This window comes from Callorhinus ursinus, unplaced genomic scaffold, assembly GCF_003265705.2.
Source record: "Callorhinus ursinus isolate GAN/ISIS: 27379988/994484 unplaced genomic scaffold, GSC_fseal_2.0 scaffold14, whole genome shotgun sequence".
In the NCBI taxonomy this organism is placed as follows: Eukaryota; Metazoa; Chordata; class Mammalia; order Carnivora; family Otariidae; genus Callorhinus; species Callorhinus ursinus.
In genome coordinates, this window is record NW_027397076.1 from 19,956,518 (window position 1) to 19,969,036 (window position 12,519).

A 12,519-nucleotide genomic window follows, 5' to 3' on the forward strand; every position below is an offset into this window, starting at 1 on the left:
TGTACATACTATATATATTCATGTACATATATTTACATATATTAATCTAAACATATGTGATATGTGTAGAGATGTGGGTGATTATCACTGAGAAGTGTTTAAATAAAACTGAGGAAAAGGTATACTGCAGAAAAGGATAATCTTGTGTTAGAAGATAGTTTTGTACAACGTTCTGCCACCATGGTCACTGACAGTAAGGTATTGTCATAGGAGGTGACTGTTATGTTCCACAGAGGATCATATTTCTTGGAGTAGATGAAAATGAAGGTTTAACAGAAGAGAAGGAAATCACCATGTCAAAATGTTCAAATAGAAAAGGTAATGAACCATCCTATAATTTTAATCCATTCATAATTTGGATAGATATGTTAAATACAAAACTTGACACTTGTAGAGACCAATAGTGAAGAGGCGAGGTAATAAATAAAAATATACATTAAATACAGTGAATAGGAGTCAAAAACTCTAAGGTTTCAGTCCTGGTCTGTCCCTCATTGTTTGACCATGAGACCATCTCTTTTAGCTTCAGTTTCCTTATCTGAAATATTGGCCTGTTGGACTACATAATTTCTAGGAGTCTTGCTAGCTCTATTGTTACTGGTTCTGTTAAATAGTAAAACCAAGTTCTTTAGTTTCTTTTTCCAACTTCAAATACTCAGTGTGATTGAATTTTCTTAGAAAGCTTTGTTTGTGAACACTGTGAAGAGTATTAATCTCATGACATCTATGACCTCCCCATTTTATAGTTATTACTAGTCTGTGAATAATCAAGAGATATGATAATAAAATCCATCCTTTATAGTTTTATATTCCCCTTACATCATGCGTAGAATCCCCCACCTGGTACCTCTCTGCTAGGCAGGCTCTCTCAGTCACAGACTAAAGGTATAGCTGTCCTGTAATTAGAGGGCTTTACGTATTCTCTATCCAAATATTAACTAATTTCATCTACTGTTTCCCCCCGCCATCAAATAAATGTTCTCAGAATAGGTTCAATGGGAACCAATCAATGGGAAATGACATGTAAGTCTCTTTTCCTCTCTCTCAGAGATGGAAACATTTTGCCCAATCTATCAAAACAAAAAACAAAAAACAAAAAAATTCTAACTACACTAATAACAGTTGCTACAATTTGCATTTGGCTGTTTAAATTTAAACTAAAATGAAATAAAACTTAAAAAATTCAACTTTTCACTTGCATTAGCCATGTTTCAAGTGCTCAATATCCACATGTGACTAGTGGCTATCATTTTGTACAGTACAAACCGAGACTATTTCCATCATTGTATAAAGCTCTTTTGGGCAGTCCTGCTCCAAAGCATAGAACACATGAAAGTTGTTACATTTAAATTATTTCTGGAACGTTAATTTAAATAAGCACATTTGATTTAAAATTAATAAACTTCTGGTTCTTTTATATGATGGTATTAAAAATATTGCCACAAATACATAATTTGTATATTGAAGATAATGTCTGTACATTGGATTTTTAATGCTTTGTTAGTGACAAATTTTGGGGACTCATTGTAGTGATTAGGGAATTTCGGTGATGAATTATAAATATTAATACACACATATATATTTTAAAGAGGTATGCCCATCATACAATGTTTGAAAAGTGAAATACCAACTGAAAGCTGCTTCTACTAATATTGACATTTTATTTTCTTAATTTGCTTTAAAAGACAAGGACAGTCCTCATCCAAAGCGCTCCTTACCTACCCGACTAGTACCTACAACGCATGTATTAAATGCTACTGAGAATATCAGTATGAAGCGCAGAGAGGACCCCTCTTCAAGTGAGACATTAGCTCTATCACTTTTTGGCCTTAGATATATTTGTCTTATCGTGGATGTTTTGCTTATTTGAAATAGAATTTTTAAAAAGAAAGAAAAAAAAGATGGTTTGAAGATTATTCAGGATTAAGAATTAAAAACAATATTCTACTAACTCTGACAAAGAATTGTGATGTAGGTCCTAGTAAATTATATACGTTCCCGCGAGTTTAACTTAGGTATTAAAATTAATGATATACTACCTTCTCGGAAGATTCATTAGGATAGCATTTTAAATTTAACTGATAGTGGGATACGTTGACAGGTTTTTACTATGTTTTGGATTATTTTGCATGATTTGGCTTTTCCAGGCCATTCGGTATTCTGAGCTACTTCTCTTACACAAGACTCATGAATCTTCCTTTCTGTTTCCTTCCTTCCTTCTTTCCCTTATTTCATTTCCTGAGCCCCTATAATGTTCTTGGATCCCAGCCAGGCATTGAAGGAAATCATGATGGTTTACTCCTAAGCAGCTTAGTTTAGTGACATTTGTTAAAAATACGGTTTCCAAATCCTGGGGAGTGGGGCCTTGAGAGTAAGGGTAGAGCATGATGTTTGGAGATGAGGTGGTGAATCAGAATTCAAACCTCACGCTTAAGCTGAACTTGAGAGCTAGGGCAAAGACAGATTTATTAGTCCACTAGAGAGAGCTAATGTAATCTACATAGTGAATTTGTTCGTTTTCTCTGTGCAGTTGTTACCTGTCAATGTTCAGGATCTCCACACATGAGAAATAACAAAGAATGCCCCTGTCTACTAAATTGTTTTAAGATTCTCTGGAGAAATGTCCCTTAGAAACTCCTAGAAAACTGATCTTGTACATAAATTTTTCAATGTAAAAATATGCAGTAAAAAATGAATTTAGTGATCTTAGCACTTAGAAATTCTGACTACTTAGTCTTGTTTCTCCAAACTAACTACACACCCAAATTCTTAAAACTTAAAAGAATAAAGTAATATTCACTAAAAGTATTTTATATTAATCCAATTTCTTAAGAAGTGATTTATGTTCAAAATAACAATTCTAAAACCACTTAAAAATAACATAATAAGATATATAGTTAATTTGGAATGTAATTTTATAGTCTTTTAAACAATTTACACATTCCTTTGGGGAAGAGCATTTTTTCCCTGAGGAATGCTACATATTGAAAATTTTCTTATCAATCAATTTCCAGGTTAGTTTTTTTTGGGGTGGGGTGGGGGGTGCTTTAAGAAATAAGTCACCCTTTGTTCTAGAAAGTAAAGTATTAGAGTAGTGCATTTATTTTTTTCTCTTGCTTGACATGTGAATGCACAGATATGTAATTATCACCTACAGTAATTTTCAGATGAAAGCATCTCTTAAAAAACTGTAAAAATTTGTATCTTCTTCAAGTGAATGATGTCCAGCCAGTGAGGAAGCCTCACTTTAAAGGTGTGAAAAAAAGAAAATGGATTTATGATGAACCAAAGAATTTTCCTGGCCCAGGAATGCGGAGAGGTAAAGTATCTACATATTCGATATTTCTAGATTATAATTTGCAATGGAATTAAGAAATCAAATATAAATTAGTATTTCCTACTCGAAAAACAAATTGCTGTTGTGTAACATGCTATTTTAGATGTCAACCCAACTCCTATAAATTTAGTTCTTTTTGCACACATTGCCTTCCATAGTGCTATCAAACATTTAACCTGCGGTATGTTATTTATGGGTATGATACCAGTTTGTTTTATCCCTCACTCCCTTCCCCCTTTCCTTTACAGCAGTACAGGCCCCAAATCCCAAAAATAAAATGAGTTACCATCGCAATAATAAAAACAGAAATGCTGAGAATGCATCCTATATCCACGTTCAGAGAGATGCTATCAGGACCGTCTCACTGAGTGCACCCCCCCGCAGCAGGCCCACAAATGGGTCCTACAATAAAGTCGATGTTAACAAGGAACCCAAATTCAGCCTCTGTCCAGGTAAAGCTCTTTTGGTATGTGATTTACTCATGTCCACGGTTTGCATCCCCATGGAATTACGTGATGGTCCAACTAATCTTCACCGCCACCCCCCACTCCCTGTTCTGTTTCCAGGCCTCGCCACACCAGGACATCTCAGAAAACTGGTGAGAGGATTTCTCCCATAAGCAGGAATGCACATAGTTTAAAGAATATGTTAGAAAACGTGTTGGGTGCAGACAACTAGACATTAAACCTCACTAGAGTTTTTTCTCATAGCACTGCACTTTGTCCCCCCTGGATAGCTTTATTTCACTCTTGAGGATTGTTTTCAAATGGTTGACATTTTCTTGTTCCAGTAACCGCATTGTTCAATCATCACATTCAGGCTAGTGCCTTGGCTTTTCTTTAAGCCTTCATGATTACTTTCTGAAAGGGTTAGTTTGGGGATTAACTGCAATATTTTTGACAACCTCTCATCTCTCCCACCATGCGCAGATTGCTCCTAAATTATTTCATCATGTAATAGGCAAAGTCATAGTATATGTCATTAAGTACAAGGCTACCAGGGAGGAGGGAACTATATCTTTTCTTCCTGTCTTGGATGAATTTTGTTCTTTGGAAATTGGGTTTCAGTTCTCTCAACTTAACACGAGGCAACTTAATTCCCTCTAATTTCATGCGTGTATTTTCTTGTGTTCCCAGTCTAGTTTGTGGGGTTCTGAATGTTCTGTACTTTCTGAAACATAAGTAAAACTTCAATGTCTCTCTTAGGTCCTTTCTTTTATAATTTAAATAGAAGTTAGCTTTCTTTAAATTGTATTTCTTCTATTTGTTTTAGAATAAAATGACATATGGATTTATATATAAAAATAAGGGTATTCTTGGATGATACAGTCTTATTATTATTATTTTATTATTATTTTACTGGGAGTGAATGGTTGTCTGGATTTGTGTTAAGGTGGTCACAGTTATGCTCACTATTGCTTTCGTGCCATTAGAGCAAATGTTAACAAGGAAAAAAAGCAAATAAATTCTTAGTATTATTATGAGCCACGCTTTGAGAACCATAGCTGCATAGTAGTACTTAAAAACACAAATACAACATTGTTAGATAATAGTTCAAATATAAAGTTGTCAGAGGAAAGTAGATATTAAAGAACCAAGTCAGTATATCAAGGCTTTGGTTTCCTGGGACAGTGCATTCACTATGGTCGAGTATTCCCTGCCATCATGGGAGTCACTTCATAGAAAGTAAAGGGAATTGGCGGTGCCTTCTAGATCTTTTCTTCTTTTTCTTTCTTTCTTCTATAAGCATTAGCAGAATTGTGTTGTATAGCAAGGCAATGAAGTATTTTGATCACATCCAGATATCATACTCTCCCGTAGCTTAGCCTCATGGGAAAGACCCTTATTTGAAGAACTTGACAGCCAGTTAAGAGGTGCATAATCATCCATGTTCACTGATAACATAAATGGTCTTTTTTTTTTAAGATTTTATTTATTTATTTGAGAGAGAGAGCACGAGCAGGGGTGGAGGGACAGAGGTAGAGGGAGACAAGCAGACTCCCCACCGAGCAGGGAGCTTGACACAGGGCTCCATCCCAGGAACCTGAGGTCATGACCTGAGCTCAAGGCAGATTCTTAACCAACTGAGCCACCCAGGCACCCCATCAAAAATGGTCTTAATAAACTCACTTGGGTCCCTGATGCCTTAGTTTTGAAATGCTAAAATAAATTACTTAGAGAACAGCTTCATCTCTGAGATATTTATAACTTTGAGACACTCTTGGAATATGAAGTTATAAAATATTTAATTCCTGTCTTCTTTTTTCTCAGATAAATATATGTCAACATCATATAATGGTTCAGCCTGGCGAAAAAGAATTCCTTTTTCAAAAACATATTCAAAAACTGAAAAGATATATACAGGTAAATATTTACTAGTAATTTTAATGTATCATTCTAAAAACAAATGACAAGTTTTTTTTGTTTGTTTGTTTTTTTCAAATGACAAGTTTTTAAGTTTCAAGGTCAGGAAACATATTTTAGAAAAATTTAGGAAATTTTCATGCTTTATGAACACAATTACTTGGAATTCAGTAGATATCTTGTCTACTAGCAATTTAATCTTACTTTGTTTTATTGTGTTCTCCTTTGCCTATTTTTATGTCATCAGAAATCTTTTGATATACTTCTATCCTTAGAGACAAGCAACAGTTGCACCAATTATATGTTAAAATTCATTCTTTGTTGAACTACAAAGCAAATATATAAAACCATATTTTGACACAAAATATTAAAGCCCTACTATATCCACCATGGACAAATATTGGCTGGTGCAGACTAACAGGGCACCTAAGATGAAGTTTCCAGGCCAGGAGGTTCTGAGTGACTATGGTGTCCCCCTTGTTGTGCTCTGTTCTCTGGGAGAGTATGGGAATCGGGAACCTCCCCAGGGTAGAGGTTTGAAGCAGACCTGACCTCAGGTGGTTCTTTTGCTAAAAAGCTTGATGTCTTCTCCAAGCTTATCCTGGGGCTGGCACAGTAGGTTTGGAAAACCACACAGGATAAAATGGTTTCAGTTACTCCAGAAAAATGAATCTTTCAGAAAAAGTTCTAAATAGGGAGTTCCTACTTACATCTTTAGCCTAGAACTTTCAGAATCATCTGAAATCTATAAACTTTTATATAAGAGCTTCCCAGAATGAACCCAAAGACATCCAGATTAGGAACTGTCCACTTTCAAAAAACAAAAACTGAGATGTTAAGTAGTATTTCTCAAAACTCTTGACTTTAACTATGAAGTCAGTTGCTTTTCTTTTTTTTCCCATTTCTTTCCAAATCATATGGTACTCTAAGAGAACTCTGCTGCCATGCTATTTCCTTGACTATATTTTCTCTGAGCTTACTCTGGGTTTTCACATGTGATTGTACTTAATTTTGGGGGGAAGGAGATGAAAAGTTGGTAGAAATCCTGGCTAAAACTACAATTGTTGAGCTGCACCTTTTGCTCCTGTGCTTTCCTTGTGGGTGTGATGGATTTCCCTTTGAGGTTTATAAAACTCTGAGCATAAGGAGGATCTGCATTGCACTTCCCAGATACAGCCAAGGGAGAAAAGCTTTGGAGAGAATTTAGCAGTGCCACGTATTGGTGGGAGTTGGGGGGAGTAAGCCATGTCTAACATGAGAGAGGGCTGGAGAAAGTCTCTTGGGATTCCCAAGCCCCACATTTGCTTGGGAAGGCATCACATATTCTTGTGAGTTTCAAGTGAGAGTGAGTTCCTAGGAAAGGGCCAGCGGGTCTACACAAAGTCTCCTGGCTGGGGCTGCAACCATAGCATCAGAAAGATGGCCTTTGTGGTTCGGTCCTATTGGAGGGGAGGACTCAACTAGAATCTCAAAAGATTGCTCTGCCAGGGAGCCGATTATAACCCAAATCATCCACTTGTTACTTATGACTTGAAGTGCTGTCTGAGGGCAACCAGTAACGACATAACCTGAGAGTTTGTTGGAAATGTGGAATCTCCATAGCAGACCTACTGAATTAAAATCTGCATATTAACAAGTCCCCCAGGTGATTGAGATGCACATTAAAGTTTGAGAAACCTTATGCTATGTTGTCTGGGCCACCATTCACCAGCACCGGACCCAGGCCATGTGGAGACCCATGATTGTTGAGATAATATTCTCTTCCTAGCTGTCACAAAGTGGCGATCATTCTCCCCTGTACCAACCCTAGAAATTAGGATAAGCAGCAGGGAGATGGGAGAGGGAGGGGGAAAAAAAAGTCCCGAGAAAGAATTTCAAATCTGAATGTGGTTGAAATACAAATGTGAAATAACTAAGAAATCACTGAATTGGACTAAGTCTATGTGCAAAGGACTAGATAAGTTTTCTATATCAGGCAAAATGGGGACTTAGAGTCAAGAAATTAAATAGAATTATAAAAATCGTTTTCTTACTTCCCTGGGCTTTTGACTGGGAAATTTGTAACCCCTAAATTCCTTTCCTTTCCAACTGTTGCTGTCATCATCAGACTAGAGAAAGATTAGCTTGTGTTTCCTGCCCCCTGCATTTCGTGCTAGGGCACAGAGGAGCGATTTCAGCATTTCCCAGGGGACAGATGGACTGCTGGAGAGAGGAAGCTGAAAGCACAAGCTGCCGCTAGTCTATTCCGCTAAGGAATATCTCAGAGCCAAGGACGTAGTCGTGTAAATGGGCGAGAGGAGCCTTTTGGGAAAATGTTGTCCGATGCTATAAGGATAATACAGCAGGAGAGGAAAATGTGTGGGAACCAACGAGAGGATTTGAAGGCGATTAGAGATGTCAGCCTTCCCTTGGGGCCAGATGTCCTTTCTGATAAGGATACAGCTGGTGTGACTGGAGGTGCCTATCTCTGTAGGATGGAACATTCATTCTGTTCATTCTGGGTGCAGGTACAGCCTTATATGTAGTATTATTTCCATCTCTTTTCATCCCTCCATCCAAATTCAAAACACAGTAAGCTTTGGAAAGAAATGGAATTAGTATGAATAGCACTTTGGAAAATCTATGAATTAAACAATGAGCTTAGGTTTTGTTTTGCCTTTAGATGTATGGTAAGTAATTAGCCCAAGAAATGCAGAACGTTGGTATCTTGAAGAATGCCAAAAAAGAAAATAATTGAAGTATTTTGTGTGTTTTATTATTAGAGCCAAGAAGAAATGGGAGCAAGTAAATCTGGAGGTTGAGAGAAGAGGAAAAATGAGAAAAGAGAAAAGTGCCAGATATCATCTGATTTACAATCAAAAATGAAAATTCAAAGAATGAGATATTTCAAGTACTCCATACTATATACTGGGTAGCCAAAGATGATAAAATGCAGATTCTGAAAATAAGATGCAGGAAGTACATTGTGCTGTTTCAAAACTGATAAAAATGCAAATTACAAACAGCTGCCTGTGTATTTATATAGGTCTGGAATTCATTCAATGCATTGCCACAAACATTTAATAAAATTTAAAAGTTTGACAATTAAAATCATTCTTTAATTGTAAGCTAAGTTAGATTGCACAGACTGAGAAATGAAACTGTGTCTTTGATCTCTGTTTTGCAACATTCTTTACAGAAGAAACCTCCCATTTTCTTTCTTTACCTAGATTTTAAGCTGGGCCCTCAGTGTTAATAACAGATAAAGTGCAAACAAATTCAATGAAGTCTCAGGGTTACATTTTGGTGATGAGTATGTTAGAGGAATTCCAATAGAAATACACTTTGATGTGTTGTAAAAAGAAAAAAAAATATTGGTTTATTATGCAGGGGAGTGCTGAACAATGTCTTTTAATTGGCAACTACAAAATCTACCTGCTGAGATGTGTGAGATTCAAAGCTGAAAAATAAACATTTTCTTACCAAGAACAGAAAAATTATATGAATATATTAAAGAAAAGGATTTGTAAAAGAAAAAAAAAAGTGAGTTAACAATGTGATGTCTCAAAAGTATGGGAGATTTTAAGGCTTTAAGTAACTCTAGAAGTATAAATGCTTATAATTGAAAGAGAGACATCATTTGAAATCTTATTTCCATTTTCTTTTGCATTTGTTTAGAATAATAAATTTTTAATTAATTTAAAAAAATTCATCTGCAGAATGACTGAAACAAGAACTTAAAATTGAGAATTTATTCTTCAAACTCAAAGACCAGTATGACAGCAATATTTGTGATTGACCTTTCAAATGCTGTTTTTGTAAGTTTGTAGCATTTATACTTCTGAGTTTATTAAAGCTCAGAATTTCACTAAGACTTTGTGACACCTTGTCTTTATATTTACACACATCTTGTGGTTATTAGTCACCTCTTATTCAATATTTATGGAGGGGTTCATCAGAGTGTAAGTTTAGAAATCTTTTATTTTTAAAACATTTTATAGATGTGATTCCAGCTTGTGGAGTAGTAAGTCCTGTGCCTATGAAAGATAAGGATCTTTTTTCAGGGCAGCTTTCAGATAATTTATGTGATGTGTGAGCTAGGAATTCAAGATCCTTGCCTCTCAAGTGTTCGTGAGTATACAATGGTGATATTTTGTGTATTTCTAGTGCCATATCACACCATGAATGATCAGGGCTCTCTTTACTACTAAAAATAGAGTCATTAGAGTCTTTAAATCTAATCAGATTAGACAGCAAATTCCAGAAATCCCAGAACCAATTCAGAAGACTCATCTTTAGATTCTGTTCCTATAGAGTCACTCTTAGTACCAAAATCTGTGTTAGGATTCTCCAAAGAAACAATAAATAGAGGATATATATATATAATTTTTAATATATTCATATTTTGTATGAATATATATTTTATATATAGATTTATTTTAAAGATTTGACTTGAGGCTTGACAAATCTCAAATCTGATGGAGGAGGCCAGCAAGCTGGAGACTCATTGGAATCTGAAGGCAATCTGATGGAAAATTCCTTTTCACTTGAGAAGGTCAGCCTTTTATGCTATTTAAGATGAGGCCCATCCATATTATGGAGAGCAATTTGCTTTACTTAAAGTCCACCAATTTAAGTGTAAATCCCAACTAAAAATATCCTTACAGAAACATCTAGAATAATGTATGACTAAATATTGGGGCAATGTGGCCTAGCAAAAGTGACAAATTAATTAATTAATCTCCATGGATAACCTCAGATAGTCTCACTATTTTAGGGTGAGGTGAGTAGCAACCTTAATTCCCCTTTGCCATATACTCTAACGTATTCATAGATTCCAGGGATCAGGGTGTGGGCTTCTTGGGGCATCACTTTTCTGCCTACCACAACTACCTTTCCTTATGCACAATAAAACTAATAGTTGTTACTACATAGCAGGCACTATACTACATGAAATAACTCATAGAAACATTAGTACCCCAACCCACAAAAAATAAACAGAGGAGTTATTATTGCCCCCATTAATGAGAAACTTAGGCACTGAGTAGTCATATAATTTGTAAGTGACAAAGGCAGGATGGGACCATCTGTGCCTGTGACTCTAGCCTATTCTCTTCACTCCACTAGACTGGTTAAATATCTGATTATACTTCTTTTCCTCAGGGCCCAACTTACTCCAAAGCCACTCTGGACCACTCTGGGCCAGTGATAACAACTTCAGAGTCATGACAGTAAAACTCATAGTCAAGGTTTCTTCCCCATGACTGTTTTTTGGCCCTTCCTTAAGAGTGGTAGAGCTATGTTGTTCATATCCATGTCTTTTCCTCATAAAATAAGGAAAAAGCAAATATCAAACTACGTATATTGTATTACATTTGAGTTTTCTGATAACCAAGGCAAGAAAGAAAACACAGTTACATCAGAAAATGATAATGGTGCCCCCAGGACAATATTTTTTTTTTATAGTACTACATTCTAAATGCAATTTATTTTGTGTAAACATAACTGTAATTGTGTTAGTCCATTTGGGCTGCTATGACAAAATACCATAGACTAGGTGGTATTAAACAACAAACATTTATTTATCATAATTCTGGAGACTGAGAAGTCGAAGATCGAGGCACCTGCAGATTTGGTGTCTGGTGAGGGTCCACTTCCTGATTCATAGATGACTTCTTGCTATGTCTTCACGTGGTGGAAGGGAAGAGGGAGCTCTCTGGGGTCCCTGTTGCAAGATCACTAATCCCATTTATGAAGGCTCCACCCTCATAACCTACTCACTTCCCAAAGGCCCCGCATGGGGGGTTAGGATCTCCACATATGAATGTGCGGGGTTGGGGGGGGAACACATATTCGGTCTGTAGCAAGAATTCACTCAACACATGTTGAAAGAACACCCTCTGCGGTGAAGCTGTCTGCTAGATCCTATAGATACAAAGATAAATGAAGTCTTTCCCTCTAAATGTTTCTCATGTCATGCAAATAGTGATTTAAGCATTTATATAATATGATGTGTGCTGTACAAGAGGTATAGAATAGGTGCTATGGGAATATAGAAAAGGCATGCTTCACAGATATTTCAAGTGAAAATCTAGCTTGGTATTGACTAGTCACAAGATCTCTCAAATATTTCCTTGCTGCTAGCATTCCTTCTTATGAGCAGGAGTGCCACTGCATAAAGTATTGGCCTGTACCCCATACTGGCACCACTGTGGGATAAAGGATGAACTGTTAACTTTTCAGGAGCAGTTACCTTCTGCTTTAGGTTGGAGAGAAATTCTTTTTGCTCTCCAGAGAGGTGTTGCTGAGAATACCAGTTTTGCAGTGAACTTTTTTACTTGGACACACACCTACATTCCATTATGCAATTATATTATGCATAGTGATTAGCTTATTTCTTCTATTAGGTGATGAATGTTTTCAAGGAAAGAACAGTCTCTTTCCTTCTTTATATCCGTTCCATCTGGCATACAATAGTCATTTAATATTTGTTGAACACTCTAATACCTATCTCTGAGGTTCCTTTTCCTTGCCTCAACCAGTACAGACCTTAACAAAGGAGTGAGGGACAATTGCCAAGATTTTTATGTTTTGAAAGACTTATACTAGGCAAGGACTCTGCAGGGCCATGGAGACATATCTATATGGAGACATGCTCCTCCTTCTAGAGTATGCGCTAGTATCACAGATGCCAGATTTCACTGCTCAAATCATCTTGAGCCTATTTCTTGGGCTATATGGGTCTCTCCCCTAAGACAGAACTCCAAAGGGTCCTTGCTGTCAAAGGGTTGGAGAAGGGGAAGCTATTTTCAGGGTGTTGATGGAAGTGGAGACTGTGAG

The 12,519-nt window shown here is 36.4% G+C and overlaps 1 protein-coding gene across 10 annotated transcripts in view; it reads left to right on the forward strand.

Moving 5' to 3' along the window:
- CUNH12orf50 (chromosome unknown C12orf50 homolog) overlaps positions 1 to 8,704 on the forward strand; it is a 37,689-nt gene extending 28,985 nt beyond the window's left edge. For 8 of the 10 annotated variants that reach the window (XM_073900548.1, XM_025881237.2, XM_073900552.1 and 5 more), the window contains 6 exons: positions 211 to 318; positions 1,686 to 1,799; positions 3,215 to 3,319; positions 3,586 to 3,789; positions 5,608 to 5,700; positions 8,463 to 8,704. In XM_073900548.1, coding sequence (XP_073756649.1) covers positions 211 to 318; positions 1,686 to 1,799; positions 3,215 to 3,319; positions 3,586 to 3,789; positions 5,608 to 5,700; positions 8,463 to 8,488 — 650 coding nt within the window. In that variant the 3' untranslated portion in view covers positions 8,489 to 8,704. The remainder of the gene's footprint in view (positions 1 to 210; positions 319 to 1,685; positions 1,800 to 3,214; positions 3,320 to 3,585; positions 3,790 to 5,607; positions 5,701 to 8,462) is intronic. The other 2 variants (XM_073900549.1, XM_073900551.1) reach the window with 2 other exon arrangements.
- The last annotated feature ends 3,815 nt before the right edge of the window (positions 8,705 to 12,519 follow it).